At 44.9% G+C, this 22,409-nt stretch overlaps 1 protein-coding gene across 1 annotated transcript in view; it reads left to right on the top strand.

Moving 5' to 3' along the window:
* The window catches only part of TMC1 (transmembrane channel like 1), a 58,703-nt gene that overhangs the window by 20,579 nt on the left and 15,715 nt on the right, over positions 1-22,409 (top strand). Inside the window, exons 8-12 of the mRNA XM_082241534.1 lie at positions 188-286; positions 5,950-6,092; positions 15,590-15,734; positions 16,718-16,912; positions 21,667-21,846. Coding sequence (XP_082097660.1) covers positions 188-286; positions 5,950-6,092; positions 15,590-15,734; positions 16,718-16,912; positions 21,667-21,846 — 762 coding nt within the window. The remainder of the gene's footprint in view (positions 1-187; positions 287-5,949; positions 6,093-15,589; positions 15,735-16,717; positions 16,913-21,666; positions 21,847-22,409) is intronic.

The raw sequence follows: 22,409 nt of genomic DNA, 5'->3' as shown, positions 1-22,409 counted from the left end.
CTTCCACTTGCCTGCTGTAATTTCACAAAAACAATTTAAACATTAAAATTAATATTAAAATTAGCAGTGGGAAAACAAGAAATAACCTTGAAAGTGAGCTTCCCCAATGTTTTTTTCATGCTGATTTCTTTCTTTGTTTTGGTTGTGTTTACAATTACAACTCTGACTGACCTACGTGCGAAAACAGGCATTGATGGGGAAACCATACGGAACTTTACCTAGAAAAACTGTGCCCAGAGCAGAGGAAGCGACGGCAATGAACTTTGCCACTCTGTGGGATTTCAGTGTAAGTTGTACTTTGCAAAAGCCATTCCTTAGGCTTTGTGTTTTGATGGTGTGAATGTTGTTTTCTGTCAGCAGTTCACTGGGCAAGACTACCAATTTGGGATACGTAATTTAAGTAGGTAAAATTGAAAAGATATAAATTCAAATTGTTTTGGGGAAATGGGATCAGATGTGGCACCCCAGATACAGTGGGACTTTCTGATGTCATGAAATAAGCTCTTGCATTGACTTGTCACTGGGATTTCTGATATGTACAGTAAGTTAAAAGTGAGCAAGATGAAGAGTAGCTCAACATGCAGCTGAAAAACGGTCATTTTGCTTTATATTTATTAAGTTTACATGCCATATATAATAGATCCCCAAAGGCCACCATGTTGAGCCATCACTGATCAATTTCATGAGGTATAAAAGTACTGTAGGTGGATTTGCTTCACTGGCGTTGCCCTGTGGGATTCATTTGGCCTTTTGAAATAACAAACCTGCAAACAGGCAACGGCAAGATAGTTAAAGAAAGATAGATGAAGGTATTGAAGAAATGAGCTCCTAGTCATGTGTTTCACTGCCTTTTCTACCCTTGGGGATCAAGGATATTGTTTGCAGCAGAGCTACTGTTGGATTTAGAGTGAGAGACTTGATAGCGCATGTTAAATTACCGTGGGAACCTCTTGCAGTAGTTTAAAGTGCTGGGGGGGGGGGAGCTGTTTCCTATGGGAGACAGGCAATTGCAATTCCAGTAAATACTACAGTAAATACTTGCTGCAATCTGCCTTAACTTAAGGGTGGAGAAAACTACCCAGTCGGTTCCTTGGTGTTTGCCCTTGTTGGCAGATGAAGAGAATGCAGGCCCCTTTGGTTTTGTTCACAGAAGCACCATGTAAAACCACACAATGTGAAGGATCTAGGCTTAGTCATGCTTAGGCAATACCCAGTGAGAGCAACCTGTAGACATTTTCTTCCCCGAACGAGGGACGATTCAGGAGGAAAGAAACACAAGCAAAAAAAAGGGAGGGACAAGAACAGAACAGAACATGGAGGGAAATTCTCTCATCTATTCTTCACGATTACAAATATTGAACTTAGCTGTAATGCCCAGGAAACAGCCAAAGTCTTGACAGCCAGTTTTCTCCCATATAGTGTTTTCCTTCAGTGGAGGGAAGCATATACCTGAAAAATGTTGTGTCAAAATGAAAAATCCATATTGCGGGAGAGATCTGGGAGCAGGAGCTGGCAGGAATTTAATAATCTGTTTACAGATCTGCCATGTAAAATTCACATTCTGATGTAATCTCGGTCACATCTGTTCCTCTGTGGAGTAAAAATGTTTCATCAAAATTGGCACCTAATTGCACATTAAGCAGATATTAATGGAAGATACACACCAGCAAGAACACCATATGGGCAGAAAACCATGGTTTAAGATAAATCTGTGATGGGAAGATCTATGCATACATTATTTTATTTATCTCTCCCCCCCCCCGGCAATAGTGGCTCCTGCATACTGTATTTCATGCTGCTTTCTTAAAATCAATGGGAGTTTAAAACACCCTTTGTGATGAGGGCAGGATGGGGGGTGGGGGAGGGATAGAGTGCAATTTGAAAAAAGAATTCAAAAACATCACAGTGTACATGCTAGTGCAACTCACTGTGCACACACAAGCTCATGTGTGCATATGAGGAGAATTATAGCCATTGCTTCTGAAATATTTGCATTTATTTAACACAATTTACACAACCACTTTATCAGCATAAGAAAGTGGACCTCTAAGTGGACCTTTTAAAATATTTACCAGATAAACCTGTAGTCCCCATGAAACTGGGCAACCACTCTCCGAGAAACCAGTACCAGCAGCTTCTGGTTGGCTTCATGGGACAAAGCAGTGTGATGGGACTTTGCCCTGGGAACTGCTTCCCCTTCAATCCATTAGGTCTCAGGGGAGTCAGAGCTTTGTTGGGTGCTTTCCAGAAGACCTGTATCCAAGTTTGTTTAAATATTGTTTAAAACATACACCAGTTTTCACCATGTAGCTGTCAAAGTGGCTTACAACAATAAAATATATGGCATGTAACAGTTAAAACATAAAATTCACTTCCAGAATTTAAACCTCAAGGATTTCAAATTGAAAGGATGTAAAACATCTAGGACATTGAGAGTGCAAAGTGCTTCTGAAATAAACTGTTTTGACTGGCATCTGAAACAGTGGGGACAGTGCCTGTCTCACTCGTGTACTAAATTGCATGGAGATGAAGATGGAGGGATGGAGAGAGGCAGTTGCCTGCGCCCTGCTTGTGTCTTTGAGTCTTGTGTCGATATCCTGCACCTCCCAGTAGCCCCCCTCGTGGGTTCTTCCCCCACATGGGGGCATTGTGAACTATTATGAAGTTCTGTTTAAGAATGGCACCATTTCCATTATTGATGAAAGTAAAAGGACAAAGTTGAACTATCTTACATAGACCATTCCCAAGAGCAAGATTACAATAGGAAAATCTTCTTAAACATGTGTACCTGCAATTGAGATTAACCCCCCACCCCACCAACAACTGAATGTGAAAACAATTATGGAAATTACAGGTGGGTGGGATGTGTTAGACTGCTTTTTTATGTATATCAGTGTTTCTAGCTTTTATTTTGTTTTAGATTTATATTAGTTTTTTTTTCCTGCTACATTGTACATCTCCTTGAATTTCCATTTTGTAAAACAAGTGAATAATCAGTCTAATATCAATGACAGAGAGAGAAATTCAATTTTATCAGCATTTTAATGTGAAATATCTAATTTGCCATTCTCAAATCAATATGTGAACTGGAACACAGCTAACTTCACATATCTCCAAATACATGAATATAAGAAAGCCTATATTAGGCAAAAGTTTATCTAAAAATTCACATATTAGTGAAAATAACACAGAGAATGCATAATCTTAGAGGAAATTGTTTGCAGAATCCTTTATAATTGTAAAATTTACATACAAAGTGTGTTTATTAGAATAAATTTGCAGTAAAATGTGGACGAATATTTATAATGATTTTTTTTTCTAAATTGCAAACCAGTAGAGATATGTGGGGAACTGAATTTAAAATGGGAAAAATGAGAAACTGGGAGAAGTGAAATTGATGGGAGATTCACCCATCCCTCGTCACAACAGGCATAAATGCAACCCTTTCTTCCCTTATTACAGTCCTGCTGAAAATCTCTTCTCTGAAGCTGCATTGGGAGTCAACAGAGATTTCCCTCCTTGGTGTCAGTGGAAATCCCTTCAGAGGAGGGATTTTCCTTAGGATCACAGCTGGGAAGGAAAAGGTGAAACCCCCTTCATGTCTTCTGTGATGTCCAGAATTATCAGTACTGCTACTGTAGTTGCATTTTTTTAAAACCTGTAAGTTGAATGTAAGGGGTCACATTTGGTTCCCTGCTCAGTCAGAAGAGAATAGAGGGGAAAGATTGAGACAGATGAGCAGAACTTTGTGTGCCTTTTGAGTGAGTCCAGGGTAATAATGATTTAGGACAGTGGTACAAGAGAAACAACAAAGGATACTGGGCAACCATGTCTTTCACACACCACCAATGTTCTGCAAATAATTGAACCACGCAAGAGCCCCATAATTCCCCCACAGTGGAGACAATGTCAGCTCTAAGGAAACTGAGGAAATGGATTGATAGTCATACCACAAATCTAGTCATATTTACTTGTCATGTGTTAATATTTCATTTTCACCACAGCCAAGATTGCAAATGAGGCTTAGCAGGCAGAGTCTGTGACTTGTCTCGGGCAGCCTAGCCATCACAATACATCAAATGCATGGCTTGCGATTAAATGAAACAGAAGGATGTTAGCCTATTGACATTTTAATCTACTAATGGTTTACTTTTAAGAAATAACCAGCAGCAAAACAGCAGAAGGGAGGGGAAATATATGCATGAGGGCTAAGCCTCTCCGCATTACCACAGTCAATTAAAACCCTTTCCAATTGATCCGCAGGCCCTTGGCAGATTACAAGGGCACACGCTGAACTCTTGGTGTCTGATTTGAATTCATTATGGCCATTTGCAAGCTTTACGGCTATCTGGCCCACCTCAAGAAGCGGTTTCCAGCAGAGACAGATGTTTGTTGTAACTAAAAGACTCAAAGAAACCCTTGTCCAGTTGTGTCACTACTTCTTGTCAGCCATCACCAAACATTTGCACCCCATTACTTAATTTTGGAAAGCAATAACACTGGGGAGACACCCTTAATAAAAAAAAAATATTTTTTTGGAAAGCAATAGTAATTTCATTTAGCAAATCAGAATATTTCCTAGTGGTATATCATTTATTAGATTTAGGTATTGCTTTTCCAACACAACACAAAGCCATGGTTTTGGTTTATAAAGCCCTTCATGGCCTTTCACAGGCTGCATCCCCACTTAAGTTCCATCACAATATTTCAGATGACTCACATCTCAAAGAGGGTTGAACTGTTATATCCCTTACATGAATAAAATCTAGTGACTGATTGATATAATGAACTCCCGGGCATATGTTGGTTTCTAATACAGAGGTTAATCTCCACTTAGGAAATACTGCATCTGCTGCCTGTCACATGTGAGATGTTGTGTGTATTTCTTACACAAGCACCTGGATGGATGATGAGAAAAGCATCTGTGCTGTGTTCAATATGCTTTACAGCCTACTCCATCTTAAGGACGTAAGGAGAACCTTTTGGATCAGGCCAGTGGCTTATCTAGTCCAGCCTCCTGTTCTCACAGAGGCCAACAAGATGCTTGTGGGAAACCCACAAGCAGAACCTGCGCACCTGAGCACTCAGCCCTCCTGCACTTCCCAGCAAGTGGTATTCAGACCACCAGGTGGCCTCTGACCATAGAGGCAGAGCTGAGCCAGCCTGGCCAGGAGTCACTTTTTCTCCATGTTGGCTGGCCATCGCTGTGTCCTGAGGGAGCAAGTTCCATTGTTTAACTGTGCTCTGCACCAAGAAGAACTTTTTAATCTTCCAACATTCAGCTTCATTTGGTGCCCACGAGTTCTAGTGTTATGAGAGGGAGAAAAGCCTTTCCTGGTCCACTTTCTCCATGCCGGGAATAATCTTTGAGACTTCATCCATCTCACCTCTTTGTTGTTGTTGTTTAGTCGTTTAGTCATTTAGTTGTGTCCGACTCTTCGTGACCCGATGGACCAGAGCATGCCAGGCACTCCTGTCTTCCACTGCCTCCCGCAGTTTGGTCAAACTTATGCTGGTAGCTTCGAGAACACTATCCAACCATCTTACCTTTTCCCTAAACTGCTCATAGGGCAGATGCTTCGTCCCCTTGATTATTCTGCTTGCCCTTTTCTGAACTCTGTTATATCCTTTTTGAGGTGAGACCATTTATTGTGTGTTTTGAATCCCCCCCCCCAAATATTTCTATTTTGATGGCAACCTCAGGCGTTGGCTAGAAGTTGTGTTTGGGGATTTGGGCAGAAGGTGGCTGCCATCTACTCACTAGCTCTACACGCCACCCTTTCCCCTTGTATCTTAATCCCTCCTCTTCTGTGTCAGCTTCTTGGACCCCAACTCAATGCATGAGTCAAATTAGTTCAGTTTAAAAGTATCCCTGTGCTTAAGTTGCATTTGTTGTTGCTTGAAGTTAGAGGACGATATCTAAATTGTTATTTGTCGTTGACATTTCAGGGTCTTGCACAGTATTCTGTCCTCTTCTATGGCTATTACAATAACCAGAGAACAATCGGGTGGTTGAAGTTCCGGCTGCCTCTCTCCTACTTTTTGGTGGGAGTTGGGTCCATCGGTTACAGTTTCATGGTTGTCATCCGCACGTAAGTTTCTTCTGATGTTGATGAAATAAAGGATGGAATATATATTCACAGACTGATCCGTATTTCTACTTAGTATTTATTGCAGTCATACCCTGCTTGTCTTCCAAGATGCTTGAGGCAGCATGCATGATTGTCCTTACCTTGTTTCACAAAACCTTGTGAGGTACCGTAGGTTAGCTTGGGAAATTGTGACTAGTTCAAGTTTGCCTAGTAATCTGCATGGCTGAGTGGAGATTTGAGCAGAGACTCTCCAACCCTAGTCCCATACACTAACCACTGCACTGCTCAGACTCTGTCCTTCTTGTCTCATCCTCAATGCTCTTGGCATTCAGAACTTACTGAAAAGCTAAATGCATAAAATCAATTCCAGATGAGGTTCCCTTTCCATCCTGTCCCCCTCTTAGTACAGATCCCACCAAATCTCTAAAAATTAAAATTAAACCATTTCCCATTGTCAGCTTAAGTCCAGTTGCTGTATGACAATCTAAAATGGAAGGTTGGGGTGTGGGGAGGGCAAGGATGTTTCTCTTGAATTTGATTGTATTGAATCCCTGGTGCAGCACCTTCAACAGCAGGATTAATGAATGTAGGGTTTGGGGTGCGGGGAGAAGGTGAGCAGGAAATCCTCAACTACTTTACTGTTATTTAACATTTTACAGCAAATGTTTATTTTATTACTCACTTTGGAACAAAGGCAGAGGTGTCCTAAACTAAAATAGCACCACATTTTCTGTACAGCTAAGATGTGTGAAACAAATGTGTAACAAAGGGAGTTTCTTTTTTTGTAAAGTGTTCCAACTAGCATAGTGCTAAGTAACACTCAGAAATTACAATCATTCTTCCTTATCTGGCCTTGCGGGCTGGAGATGGTGGGGAGAAGAGAACAGGAACATATGGTTAGGAATCCAAATATGGAATAAATTGTAAATGGTTGTTCACAAGATGGCAGTGGTTTTTGTGGCCATTGCTACTAACTGTGAAACTTGAAAGCCTCATCTTTGCTGCTGCTTTCTCTTTGAGAATCACACACAGAGCTTGGCCAGTTTCAGGCCAGCCCAACCTTTGGTGATGCTGAGAGACAGGGAGGGAACTTTGCTGTGCTCCATGCAGACTGCCCTGCATTCCCTAAATTAGCCTGCTGCTCTCAGGCCCTTTGATAAGATACCATTCCTTTACCAGTGTTAAACTAAGACTCAAATGCCTGTCTGGTTAGCTTTTGTATATGGAATGCCCTTTGCCTCAGGAAGCAAAATACCTTGGGCTGGCTGGCCCTCTCTTTTCTTTGCACCAGCCTCCTGCTGCATTCAGTGCCCCAGTCTAGGACACCTTCCCTGAATGTTTCAATAGATCAGCCGCAATGAAGGTGCTGCAGGTGCTGCAGGTTTCTATGTTCACTTCAGGCATGATAAGAAGAAGGGATATAGCAACGATAGAGCCCATCCTTTGCATGCTAAGGGTCCCAGGTTCAGACCCTGGCACCCCCTGGCAGGGCGAGGGAAAGGTCAGTCAGTTAGCTGACGGTAATTTATTAAAGGATGTCACACCCTCCCCACTGTTTAATGCTCAAATCAAGGTGGGCACAACCCTTCCTTACACACTGACTCAGGGAGTGGGATGGCACTGGCTGGCCGCACACCCTGCCAGTCCTATATTATGTTTCTGTGACAATGGGCTCTGCATGCGTAGGGCTCCTCAATGGGAAGAGCACTCGTGATTGGCCCAGGATTCCCCTTCATGTGAGGGAGCCCCAAATGCATGCACCCCCATTGACACACATGGGGTCCATCCTCACTGGGGCTGAGCAGTGCAGCAGAACCAGCTGGGCTGCCCTAAATCTGCCTCTGGCAGATTCCTCTTTGTTCCGTGGTCTGCATGGCCAGGATACAGCCCACTGTGCAAATGTGAGAATCAGACCAGTTACTCCACTCTCCTTTGTCTCTAGCCCAACTCCCACTAGTCTGCAGCTTGCGGAAGCTTCCCCACAAGAGAATGCTGCCTTTGGGCTGAAAAATGTTGCCCACCCCCATTCTAAACCCTTGAAGAAAGCCATTTATTTTAGTCTCTTCACTCCCAGAGTATGCTTGATTAAGGTACAAAAGATTTCACTTCAGAAGTTACCATTTTGTTTTAACCCAGTTAAGAGGGAGCCATTAAAAATATTTCTTTGATACTGTATTTGTGAAAAATCTTCCTACTGAATCCTCTCAGGGAATTATAGCTGAGTAGCTGCCAGCCACCCACTGGGGTTCTCCCCACCACCAAAAAATCCTTGCAGCACAATCCCTGGAGGCAAAGCAAAGGGAACCCCCTGGGGTGAACATGCACTGTGTGTGTTAAATTTCCATCTGGCCACGAGATAATCTTGATCTATATTTAGGTAACCTTAAGAGCAAATCCTCTTATATTCTTTGGCTTGTTGATGATTTCACAGAAAACAATATGATAAGTGCAAAATCCAACTGTAACTGTGAGCTTTTTGTTTGCTTGGCTCTTTTTTATGGTAGTATCAGGGGATGATTAGCTGCTTGTGCTTAAAATGGTGCCCCTTCAGAGTTTGTGCGGCCCCACAAACCTCTGTGTGTGACAGAGCTCCTCAGACATGTCTGCTCTAGTCACTGTTAGAGTCCGACAGTGGCTGTTTGCGGAAACGCCTCCAACAAAGAAGTTCCTTAACGGAAACACGTCTCCTGGACTCACGACGTGACAGCTTCCGACGAAGCATGGGTCTCCCTGCAATTGCTTCTGACACCTCCCCACTATTTTCACTGGACGTGTCTCTCACCCCTTTCTCCCCCCTGCTTCCTGCCTGCGCTGCTGCATCTCTCTCAGTATCCCTGAGATCCTCCTCCAGAGACCCCGCGCTCCCCCTGCTGGTCCCTGCTTTGGCTGTTGAGTCTCTCCCAGTCTCTGGGAGCCCTATCACCTCCTTTCCCTCTGATGTCAGTTCCCTGACATCCACCTCCCCTCCAGGGCCCCCTTCCCCCCCGCCCCCTCCCTCTCCTCTGGGCGGTGAGGAGCTGAAACCCCGAAACGAATCCTCTTCATCTTCCGACGTCTCGAACATCTCCCTCCATCGGTCTTTGTTCCGACTCGCTGAATCCTCCTCCACCTCGGAATCAGAGAACCCCTCCAACTCCTCTTCTTCGTCTGTGGTGGCGAAGTATTCCCTCCGGAACCTCGCCACTGGCTGGGGTTTTCGAGGGAATCTCTGATGAAAAGTTTCAATTAGAACCTCGTCATCTACATCCTCTGCCCTGACCCAGGTGTTTTCCGACTCCGGTTCCCCTTCCCACATTACCAAATACTCTACTTGCTCTCCTTTCCACCTGGAATCTAGGATCTCCGCTGCATGGTAGCTGTGTTCTTTTTCCTCCATCGCTGGTCCCCTATTGACCCTCCCCTCTCTGTCCCCTATATACGGTGACAGCAACGATCTGTGGAACACTGGGTGCAACTTCATGTGGTTCGGTAACCGGAGTCTGAAAGCCACTGGGTTGACCTGTTGCGTGACTTCAAATGGGCCCAGTCTTTTGGGTCTTAACTTCTTACAACCTCCTTTAAATGGTAACCCTTGGGTGGACAGCCACACCTGGTCTCCCACCCTAATGCTTTCCCCTTCCCTTCTGGTTTTGTCTGCCTGCCTCTTATATTCCTCCTTCGCCCGGTTTAAATTAAGTTGGAGTTGGCGATGGATCGCTTCCATTTCTTCAACGAACTGTTCTGCTGCTGGAACGCTCCAGTTCTTCCCCTCCCCCCCTGGGAAGGCTCGGGGATGACACCCGTGATTGGCCAAAAAAGGGCTCATCCCCGTGGACACGTTCTCTGCATTGTTGTAAGCAAATTCTGCCAACGCCAGCTTCTCCACCCAATCATTCTCTCTGTCATTAACATAACACCTCAAATATTGCTGGAGGACACCATTAGCTCTTTCCGCCTGCCCGTTGGTTTCTGGATGACGGGCAGTAGAGAAATTAACCTCTACATGCAGTAAGCTCATGAGCTTCCTCCAGAACCTGGAAGTAAATTGTTTCCCTCGGTCCGAAACCACCCTCAAGGGGGCGCCATGCAACCTAAACACATTTTCCACAAACAATTTGGCGGTTTCTTCTGCTGTGACCGCATGTGAGCAGGCTATAAAGTGGGCCATCTTGGTTAACAGATCTACCACCACCATAATGGCTGTTTTCCCTTTGGACCTGGGCAGATCAGTCATAAAATCTATTGCCACTGCCTCCCACGGTCTTTCCGGCGTGGGTAGTGGTTCTAATAAACCTGCCGGTGCCCGCCTCTCCCCCTTGGCTCGTTGGCATCGGTCACACCCTCTCACATATTCACGCACATCTTCCCTGACCTTGGGCCACCAGAATTCCCTGGTAACCAGCCACATGGTTTTGTGTTGCCCAAAATGCCCTGCTGTGGGGTTATCGTGCAGTTGCTTGAGTACCTTTTCCCTCAATTCCCCTTCAGGTATGTATAACGCTCCCTTGTAGTACAACGCCCCATTTCTCTCCTCAAAACCCCCGGGTTTGTCTCCCTCCCTCCTAAGACTCCTGAGTTTGTCCTGGGCGTATTCATCCTGCCCCGTTCCCTCTACCAGTTCCCTTTGCCCCACCAATGCCGCCCCACACACCCAGCGGTCCTCGGGAATGACATGGGTCTCTTCGGGTACACCCTCTCCCTCCAAATATTCAGGTTTGCGTGAGAGAGCGTCCGCCCTAACGTTCTCCGGGCCTGGTACGTAACAAATCTCAAAGTTAAATTTGGAGAACTCCTGGGCCCATCTCAACTGCCGTTGGTTGAGCACTCGTGCAGTTCTCCAATACTCTAGATTCTTATGGTCCGTGCACACTTGCACCTTCTGTTGTGCACCAATTAGTAGGTGCCTCCATCTCCGGAAGGCCTCATAAATTGCAAGAAGTTCCCGGTCGTACACCGTGTAGTTCCTCTCAGACTTGTTCAGCTTCCGCGAAAAGAAGGCACACGGTCGCCACTCAGACCCCTCCTTCCCCGGCTGCAGAAGAAGCACCGCCCCTATGGCTCTGTCCGACGCGTCTGTTTCGACCCTCAGCTTTTTTTGTAAATCCACATGTAGAAGTTGTTCGTCAGAGGCGAAGGCCCTTTTCAGTTCCTCAAACGCTCGCTCCGCCTCCCCCGTCCAAACAAACTTCTTTTTGCTGCTGAGACAGTCCGTGATGGGCGCCGTCAGGTGGGCGAAGTTGCGGATGAACTTACGATAAAAGTTTCCAAACCCTAGGAACCTCTGCACATCCTTCTTGGTCTTGGGTGTTTTCCATTCCAGCACCGCTTGAACCTTGCCGGGGTCCATGGCCAACCCCTTATCTGACAAGCGGTACCCCAGGAATTCCACCTCCTTGGTATGAAACTGACACTTCTCCAGTTTCACCCACAGTCTGTTGGCTTGCAGCCTGCTCAACACTTCTCTGACGTCTCTCACATGTTGCTCCTCATTCTCCGAATACACCAACACGTCATCTAAGAAGGCCACGCAATTCTTGTAGAGCAAAGGCCCCAGTACGTGGTTCATGAAAGCTTGAAAACACGCGGAGCCTGTTTGTAATCCAAAAGGCATAACTAAGTATTCAAATGCCCCCAAAGGGGTGAACATGGTGGTCTTCCATTCATCCCCTTTCCTTATACGTATCAGGTTGTACGCCCCCCTTAGGTCCAGCTTTGTAAAAATCTTTCCCTTCCGCACCCTGGTCAAAATATCATCAATCCTGGGCATAGGAAAAGCCGCCGGCTCTGTCACTGCATTTAGGGCCCGAAAGTCACATACCAGCCTCGGCTTGTCCGTGTTTTTTTTGTCCACAAAAAACACTGGGCTACCCCCCGCTGCCTTGGACTCTCTGATGAAGCCCCTCTTCAGGTTCTTGTCAATGAACGCTCGCAACTCCTGCATTTCCCTGTCTGACATGGCATACAACTTGCCTACAGGAAGCTGTGCTCCAGGGAGTAAATTGATCTGGCAATCAAAGGGTCTATGCGGAGGTAGTTGGTCAGCTTCCTTCTCGCTGAACACGTCGCTGAGATCAGCATACTGTGGTGGCACCTTCCCCTTCTCCACTACTTCAGTCCCTGCCAGGGTGGCTTGGGCCCCTGCTGACCCCTTTTCCCCCCTGCAGTGTTCTAAGCAATGTGCGGAACCGAAGGAAACCACTCTTTGATGCCAGCCCACCAGCGGATCATGTAGGGCTAGCCAGCTCATTCCCAAAATAATGGGAGCACCTCCCAAGGTGGCCACATTAAACGCTATCAGTTCTGTGTGCCTTGCCACCCTCATTATCATTGGGATGGTCTGCAAGCTGACTCCTCCTCCCAACAGTTCCCTGCCATCGATCGTGGTCACCTGCAGGGGGTTGCTTAAAGGGATAGTCTGTATCTGGTGTTCAGCAGCAAACTCCTTGCTCATAAAATTGCAGGAGCTGCCTGAGTCCAACAGTGCCTTTATTTTTAGGGGGTGTCCATTTTGCAGCTCTAGCGACACTTCAATCACTAGAGCCGGTCGAGGAGCTTCTGGCACTGGCACTTGGGGAAGGGGCACTTTCACTGCTCTTTGGCCTGGCTGCAGTGCCCTGATGGCAACCAGGCGTTGGCTTTTACCTGCTCCGTTTCTCCCTGCTCTTTCCCCTCAACAGCCCCCACCATTCCTTGCCATTCCTTCCTCTGGGGGCAGACTCTGGCAAGGTGGCCTGGCTGTTGGCAGAGATAGCATTTCCGGGCTCCCTTTCCCTCCTTCTTCGCCCCCTCACTGGGCTTTGAAACTGCGCGCGCGCGGGCTGTTCCGATTTCCATCGGCTCTGCCGGCGGGAAAGCTGGCTCAGGAATGTCTGGAATGCGTAACTCCTTCCAACGTTCCCCTCTCCCTTCCCGCCTCTCCAAGGCTCTTGCCTCCTGGCGCGCTCCAATGGTCAGCGCAGATTTGGTCAGCTGATCCATAGACACCGCCCTGGGGCTCCTGGCCAGCTCGTCTTTCACAGCTGAAGAAAGACCTTCTTCAAATAGCATCTGAATGGGTGCTGCCGATAAATCCCATCCCAATCTGTGAATCAGCATGGTAAATTCAGTCCAGTACTCACGGACAGATCTGCTTCCCTGCTTGCAAGCCATTAACTGTCTGCGCACCACCCCTTCCTCAATGTCGCTGGAAAACATGATATCCATTGCACGAAAAAATTTCATAGTGTCCTTTAGGATATCGTTGTGCGTTGCCATCAGGGGTCGAACCCAGTCTCGCGCGCCCTTCTCAAGATGCCCAATTACAAAAGCAACTCGAGATTCCTCATCAGGGAACTCATCAAACTGGACATTCAGGGCATATTGCATTTCAGTCCTAAAGGCATGGTAATCCTTGGGGTCCCCCCCAAACTTCTGCACCAATCCTGGTACCTTTCTGGGGAACTGAGTGGTTCTCCCCTTCTTGTCTGCATCTTGAGCCCTCCTCTCCTCGAGCCTCGCCGTCTGCAGCGCCAGTTGGACCTCCAATGCTCGGCATCTTTCTTCCAAGCTTGGATCAGCTCCTCCCCCTGCTCCTCCGGCTCCGGCTGGGTCGCTCATGATGCTTTCTCCTGCACAGGCAGCGTACAGAGACTGTCGGACTGCTATCAGGGGATGATTAGCTGCTTGTGCTTAAAATGGTGCCCCTTCAGAGTTTGTGCGGCCCCACAAACCTCTGTGTGTGACAGAGCTCCTCAGACATGTCTGCTCTAGTCACTGTTAGAGTCCGACAGTGGCTGTTTGCGGAAACGCCTCCAACAAAGAAGTTCCTTAACGGAAACACGTCTCCTGGACTCACGACGTGACAGCTTCCGACGAAGCATGGGTCTCCCTGCAATTGCTTCTGACACCTCCCCACTATTTTCACTGGACGTGTCTCTCACCCCTTTCTCCCCCCTGCTTCCTGCCTGCGCTGCTGCATCTCTCTCAGTATCCCTGAGATCCTCCTCCAGAGACCCCGCGCTCCCCCTGCTGGTCCCTGCTTTGGCTGTTGAGTCTCTCCCAGTCTCTGGGAGCCCTATCACCTTCTTTCCCTCTGATGTCAGTTCCCTGACAGGTAGTACCTAGAAAGGCATAACAACTGGGGAGAGAAAAGGGAGAATGAAATTGGTATGACATTTACAGAAATTATCAAAGTACAAATCAGCCATCAATATTCCCATCAGTCCATTTTTTAGCTCTTTGACCAAGTTACCTGCTGGTCTTAATGGCCCCTCAGTCATCCTTTTTATTGTGCATTCTTGATTATTTGTGTTCATGATGCTCTGTGGGCAGTCATATGCTTTCAGTTCCATCCGTGGGTGGCCATACAGCTTCATTCTGAGTCAGCACATATCCTGTAACTTCCTGCTAAAATTAACTTTTCATAAATGCTCTTGGGTTTGTTTGGTTTTCTGTCCCACTTTTGTTTTGCTATTGCCCCTCTGGACAGCAGTAGTGTGCTATAGCAATTGGCAACTAATAAGGCAAAATAAACCCACAATGAATGTGCTATTAATTGTGTGAAGAACGTGTTGTAGAATACACCCACAAAAATACACCAATCTGGAGGACCCTAACTGTGGCAATGCATAAAGTCACATTTTGGAGCACCATTTTCTCCTCCACAATTTCAGTGAATCTCAATGACGTCTGAGCAGGAACGCTGCTTGGTGTCGCAAACAACCACAGAGAAGGGCCACAGGCCATGCTGTTGGGTCCAGTGAATCCCAGAGGGACCACAGCTCAGTGGAAGAGACTCTGCTTTGCATGCAAAAAGTCCCACAGCCCTTGCGACCAGTGGATCAGGTAGCAGGTGATGAGAAAGACCTTTGCCAGAGGTGCTCACTCGGATGTAAAGCAGATTCCTAAGTTCCTTAATAGAGAAGTAGGCCCCACTTTATTCAGTGTGGATCACTCTCCAGAAAATGAGCATTGGATTGCAACTAAGAATTGTTTAACCTGCAGATTATGCAATTAAAGCTTCTTTTTTTAATGGTGTGACGTATGTTTGTTAAATTGTAAGTTATACTTCCTCAGTTTCTTAAAGGAGCACCTGTATATTGAGATTCTGGCAGTATGCAAATTTAATTAAACTTGATTGACTGAGTAAACAATTAGAAGCATTTGACCAATAATCAACTAAAATGTTTTAATCAGTTGACAGCCCTTAGAAAATAAAGCGAGATTTACCCCACCCACCCCCCTGAGATTTTCTGAGAACTGTTTCACACATTGGTTTGCATCCAGAGCTGAGATCCGCAGAGTCCCAGGGGCACCAGAGGAAGAAGGAGGCGCTGCTCTCAGGGAGTCCTCCTTTCCCTGCAGCCCTCTGAAATGCTGCTCAGGGGGGGTGGGGAGGTGGCACTGGCACTGGGAGTGGGGGGTTTCTTCCCTTGGAGTGACTTTGCTGAATCTCAGATCCATCTGTGATGGGGAGGAGCAACTCTAGGCCCAACCCATTACATTTTTAGCATGTTAAAAAATACTCCCCCCCCTTTCAGAATGGCAAAGAATGCCCATGACGATGGTGGTGGAGATGATAACAGTTTTAACTTCAGCTGGAAAATGTTCACGAGCTGGGATTACTTGATCGGCAATCCTGAAACAGCAGATAACAAATTTGCATCAATAACAACTAGCTTTAAGGTAATGTATAAAGTCTGGCCTCAGGTATGAATGTCAGCGAGGTTCATATACTCTTTGCAGACAGAAAGTACCACTTTCAGTCCCTGGTATCTCCAGACAGGGCTGGAAATGTCTTCTGCCTGAAACCCGGGAGAGCTGCTGTCAGTCAGTGTAGACAATACTGGGGTAGATTGCTGCATCTCTGACCCAGGGAGGGAGGTTGGCTTCCTGAAAAAAGGAGGGAAAAGAGACTGAAAGGCATTGGAAGAGATCTATGAGGCCTGGGGAATGAGAAGATCCTTGTCAACAGCCTGTAAACAAAGGTGGTTCTTGGATTCTTACTACGCAAACTGATTCTGAGGGAAGAGTCCTGGAAAAAGAAGGCCTGGCATATTCCTGCAGCTGGAGAAGCTGACCACTGAACTGGCAAACGCAGACGCCGGAGCTGGTTGGCTTTCAGCCCAGTTTTGTTGTGCCACAATATGGTTGGTTGCAAGTTTCTTTGCTTACATATCCCATTAAACACCTTGCTGCTGTTAGTCACGCATCAGGGTCAAACAATGTGTTATGCATAATGTGTAAAGTGAGCCACATCTCTTGTTTTTTAAAAATTACTTCTAGCCCTGCGAGACACCAATTGCTATGTGGATTGCAGCAATCTTGGAGGGGAGATTAACCCGATCTTTCCTTCTCCAGCCATGACTCCCTGTTCCTTGTTTCAGCCAGCCAGCCTCTGAAGGATGAAGGACACGGAGGAAAGCCGTGTCCCTTATGAATGGAGTGAGTGGTCAGGCTTATACTGGCAGAGATGGATCTTCAAATAGTCTGCATTCATGGACAACCTGTTGACCTCCAGATGGTTTGAACAGTTCTGCTGGCTGGGGCTGATGAGAGTTTAGTCCAGGCACCAGGTCGGCGGTGGCTAATTTAGCCGAATGCTATTATACTTCTTGGTATCATGAATACTGATGAATGTTTTTCTTGTTTGTTTGTAACAAATACAGGAAGCAATTGTGGAGGAGCAAGAGAGCCGGAAGGAAGAGAACGTCCACTTGACCCGATTCCTGAGGGTTCTCGCTAATTTCTTTGCCTTTTGCACACTAGCTGGGAGTGGCTACCTCATCTACTTTGTTGTGAGGCGATCCCAACAATTTGCTTTGGAAGGCCTTGAAAACTATGGCTGGTGGGAGAGGAATGAAGTTCGTACCAGCATGTTTTGTTTTCTAAAACAGATGTATGTAGGAAGGCTGGGTTGTCTTTACCGAGCAGGGTGATGTAGGGCAGGGGTGAGGGATCCTGCCCCCCTTGTTGAGAGCCACATTCCCTCAGGAGTCATCTGGACTCAGGGCTGCATGCTAGTGGTGGGCCGGAACAGTGGTTAGGGAGGCTTCTCTCTCTCTCTCTATCACTCAGCACCACCATTTTGCTGCTTGAGGTGGAGTACAAGATGAAAGCCGCTCCCACTTCCACATACTAAAAGTGACCATACTTGCAGTTTAATCTTGTGTCAACACTGGACAGCATATTCTCCTCCACTGTAAAGCAGCAAACCCAACTCTGTCCTCCAATATCTTGCCATCACTTTGTGTCTCACAGCACCTGCTGCTTCAGACGCCTCACTCTGCCTAATGATCGGACTGGCTGTCACCGCCTTTTCTTCCTCCTCCCCTTTTCTGCCATCTCTTTTCTCTCTTTCTCTCCCCCATCTCCTATCCCCTTCTCTCTCTCTTTGTACAGAAATTGCATTGTGCTTTGTCTCTCCCTCCTTCCCATAATGGATGGCAAAAGCAGTTTATGTGATTGTGAAATATTCAGATTTATGAATAAAGCAACCAAGTACAGGTGGCACCTAAGAGAAACACATGAGCATAAAGTATACATAAGAATTATACATAAAAATAAAAACTTGAGCTATGCAATAAATAAGAAACACATAAAAAACAGAATCTTAAATCTTGAGGGAGTTTATGATATGGCATCACATAGGGTTTGCTCTTTCCAAAAACATCCTATTCACTTAATGGGCAAATGCAAGCCCATTTGGATTCTGGCCAGTATTGGATCTACACACTCTTTAACTGGCCTGCCATCATTACAGCAGCAGGACAACATCTGCTAGGGTTAAAACTGTTAATAATAATAATAATTTATTATTTATACCCCGCCCATCTGGCTGAGTTTCCCCAGCCACTCTGGGCGGCTCCCAATCAGTGTTAAAAACAGTACAGTGTTACATATTAAAAACTTCCCTAAACAGGGCTGCCTTAAGATGTTGAGGCTCTTTTGTTCTTCTTACCTTGCAAATAAGAAAGAAGAAGAAACGATTTCCGACTATATCACTTTTGGTCTGATAGCTTCCATTCAGTCGGATTTCCTTACAATGTAAGACTTACGTTCTCTTCCTCTTCGCTTCTCCGTTTCCCATTGTTACATGTTTTACTTTATATATTAGTCTGACATCATTCCTATAGTGTAACAGGAAACACAGTCAGCTTGTCTGAATAGAGGACAAGGGAACTGCAGATTCAGCCTTAAGGAACTACATTACGTAGTTGATGTACCTTGAAATGCCCACACAGCTGAACAAGAAGCCTGCCAAAGTCTACAAGGATACTAACAGTCCATAGCTTTCTTAAAGTGGATATGTGATAGCACATAAAAAAGATTAAGATACATATTGCTTCTTGTATCAAAATGGTCATGAAAGCCTAGGCTGCACATAATAAAATAGCTGACACGTTTAAAAAAATATTTCCTGTTATTGTAAATCACATTCTTTTACAATATATCAGAAAATGAAATAAGACTTGTGGAATAAATTCTATGTTAAGACATAAAGAGCTATACCTGACTAACTCATACTCAGAATTGACTCATTGCAATCAGTGGGCTTGACCTAGTTGACTAACTGAAGTCCATTGATTTCAGTAGGCATACTCTGAGTATGACATAATCAGGTACAATCTAGTACCGTATACTGTATATAAAAAAAATAAAGCTGCCATTTCATTCAAAGCTGAAGAGACCCATAATGATCGCTTCTCTATCAGACTACACAGAATGGTTTTGCAATGATGAGATGACATTGATTTTATTGGTGTTACCAAACAGTTCACGCAATGAAGTTAAGATGGAAAATCAGGTTTAAAATATCATTAGCAATGATGTTGAAGGCAAAGTTCTCAGCACATCTAAGGGGGAGAAATCTCCATAGCATTGACCATAATTACTTAGCAGTATTATTTGTTTTCTGGTTTCCAGCAGGAGGTGTTTCAGTTCAAACAACAGAAAGACATGATGGATGCCAGTCAAATATTTAATTCTGCTTGCAGACACACTGAAGCTGTGGCAAATCATTTTGCTTCATAGGGTGGTGCTAGGGATTGCTTTTGAAAGCAACAGACTCTTTCTTTGTGAGAAAATGTATTCCCAGTTACAAGTCTGTGGAAATCTGTATATCATTGATCGGTTGCATTAGGAATATAAAAGGGCAATAAGATGCCCTAACAGCTGAGCCAAAATATCTACCGTACTTAGTTTTGGGATTTCTGTTACCATTACTGAAAAACAGTATGTTTTTCCATGTGGTTTAAAGTGCTGCCCTCCACATTTTGTCCCGGACACTAAAAGGCAGCTGTGGAAAAGCCCTGATGGACTTTTGAAGTGCTGTGCTGCCCCAGATGTTGCCTGCATGCACAACTTAGGGAAGTTCATGACTCTTGGGGGCCCTGTCCTGACCACAGAGGGAACCCACGGGGCATAAGGTAGGCAGCTTTAATTCAGGCCTGTACTCATCTGGAACCAAGACAGCTCCAGTTTTCTGTCTCATGTTCACTGACAAGTGGACACCAAGGGAGTGTTCGGCCCCTGGTATAGAAAGGGCTGGTCCCTCAGAAGTATCTCTGTGGGGGGCTCTGTTTAGAGGTCTCAGTTAGAGGAACCAAAAGGCTCCAGTTTGGGATGACCACCCCTGCAGATTCTGGTGGGTTTCTTCTCCTCTTAGCTGCTTCTCAGAGGGTCATTATGACATTAGATGCAGTTCCTGCACTTTAGCAAGCTCTCCTCCAGCCAATATGAATGGTATTAGCCACCCCCAGCTCGGCCTGCATCCCAGGAGTGATGTTCTAGAAAATATTTTAGTGTCATAAGAATTGGAAGTGACGTCTAAGGTCGTCTAGCCCAACTCCCCGCACCCTGCCAGTTCAGGGAAATTGACGGCTCCGGCTCCCTGAGAGGTGGTTCTCCAGCCTCTGATTAAGGACAGCCCATTGCCTCCTCCTGCTAACCAGCTCACACCATCAGGATGCTCTTCCTAAGGTTTAGTTGAAATCCCCATCTTCTAATTTTAGCAGTGTTTTTTATTATTATTAAGGGTATTGTTTGTGTTAGGTGTTTTATTGTAAGCTGCCATGGTTTATTTAAAAATTAAACGTAGGATGTAAATGCAAAAAAGCCCAATAAAAAAAAAATTGCAGCAAATTCAGATAATGCGGCAGGATTTTTCAATTTGTTATGAAATGTATAGCTGACATCCTGAGTTATTCAGCAACTGATCATTTTGAACTCAATAGTAAATTGCAATAAATAACAAAATAGCCCATTCATCTCATTGTTCTGCTAATTATATAATAACGAAAACATGTTTCCATGTAAGAAAACTTTTATTGTTGCTTTCTGCAGCGAAGATGTTAGATTACCATCATGGCACAATCAATGGGTAGCCAAACCATGATTTGTATGCACTAAACTGTTAATTCTTAATGAAAGTATAATTTTAATAGCAAGCAGTCAAGATTAAATATTCTTTATGGTGCTGTTATGCCAGGGAATGCTTAACACTAGAGTTTAGATTTGGCTGTAATCTAAGCCTTGTTTACTGAAAATCATAATACCACACAGAAGCTGGGGAAACACAGCTGCTTTATAGATAATAATTTTGCAGGTTTCACAGTCTGGTGCTAAAGGTTACTCTTTAATGGCAGTTAATCATTCTCTCAGCTGTATTTTCTTGTTACTAGTTTGTTGCTACTAGGAACTAGAGGTCTGATGAATGGAATGAATGCATTTATTAATTTATTAATCACAACTACAGAATCAGATTCTTTTATTTACTTACACTATTTTTATACCGCTCTGGGGCAACAAGAAGACATAAAAATATAATATCAATAAATCAACAAAAAAGCAAATTGTATGTGTATGTGTGGGGCAGCAGGCACATTGTATAACACAGTATTACTAAGAGCAGATCTAAAATTCCACACATCAGTTTTTGCACATCCAAAAAGCCTTGGAAAATAAAAAAAGGTCTTTAGCTGGTGCTGAAAAGAATACAAGTATGTGGGCACACATACTGTCCCATTTCTTGTTCTGTGCAGATCAAGGATGCCATGATCTGTCAATTGCAATTCGCTCAGTTTCTCATTCTCCTGTCTTAAATTCAATTCTATAATCTACTGCAGCATCTGCAGTATTTTTAATAATCATTAATTTTTTATCATTTTACTGTGAATTTCACTGAATATGTGGTTTTGACTAATGTACAGATTTTTGCAAGCATTTTTGTATGTTATTTTCACTAATATATTCATTTTTATGCACATTTTGCTGTGATGTTATGCATCTTTGTAAACATTGTTTGTATGGAGAATTACATCACAAAAAAACTGGGAAATGTTGTAAGAAGCTTTTAAATCTACTTTAAAACAAAAACAAGGTTTGGTGATCCACTTTCTTTGTACACTAGGTGTACTAAAGTGATGCCTCTCAGGTTGTAGACTGGAATTCCCATCATGTCTGCCCATGGACTCTGCTGGCTGCAGCTGATGGGAGTTGGAGAACTGATGCAAAACATCAGTGCTGAAGGGCCCCATGGCGGCTGCCTATGTCCTAAAACTGCTAGCAGGAGAGCATAGGTAAACTTCTTAAACTTGTTTCTCCCCTCCCTCTCCAGGTAAACATGGTCATGTCCCTCCTGGGAATGTTCTGTCCCACTGTATTTGATGTCATCAGTGCTCTGGAAAACTATCACCCTCGAATCGCCCTCCGGTGGCAGCTGGGGCGCATCTTTGCTCTCTTCCTGGGCAACCTGTACACATTTATTATTGCTCTCATGGATGAAATCAATCTCAAGGCAAGTTGGCTAATTTTTATATGTCCTGTTTATTTGCAGCTTTCTAGAAGAAGGTTCCAGTTTGAAGTCTTGAGCTCCAGAAGGTTACAAAGATATACTTCTATATTCCAGTCCAGCTAAATTAGTCACAAATAAGTCCAATGGAAACCAAGAGAACAAGTGAGCTTCCTTTGGAATTAACCATGACTAACTTTAGCTGGCTTGGGGACATGGAGTTTGATTCAGAGTAAAAGGTAAACGGTAAAGGTAAAGGACCCCTGGACAGTTAACTCAGTCAAAGGCAACTATGGGGTGCTGTGCTCATCTCACTTTTTGGGCCGAGGAAGCTGGCATTTGTCTGCAGACAGCTTTCCGGGTCATGTGGCCAGCATGACTAAACCGCTTCTGGTGTAGTTGAAGGGGCCAAAACCCACGGGAGGAAAGGACTGGTGGGTTTTGCTGGTTCACCTGCCCACACTGTCCTGGAGGGCCTCCCACCCTTTTCAGGGAACTGGGAGCAGGAAGGGCAAGGCTCAGTTGGTGAAAATCACCTCCCCACCTTCCTCTAAAGTATTTAACTATTT

Source organism: Podarcis vaucheri (genome assembly GCF_965113315.1).
Source record: "Podarcis vaucheri genome assembly, chromosome: 11".
Taxonomy (NCBI): domain Eukaryota; kingdom Metazoa; phylum Chordata; class Lepidosauria; order Squamata; family Lacertidae; genus Podarcis; species Podarcis vaucheri.
This window is presented reverse-complemented; position numbering and strand designations above follow the sequence as displayed.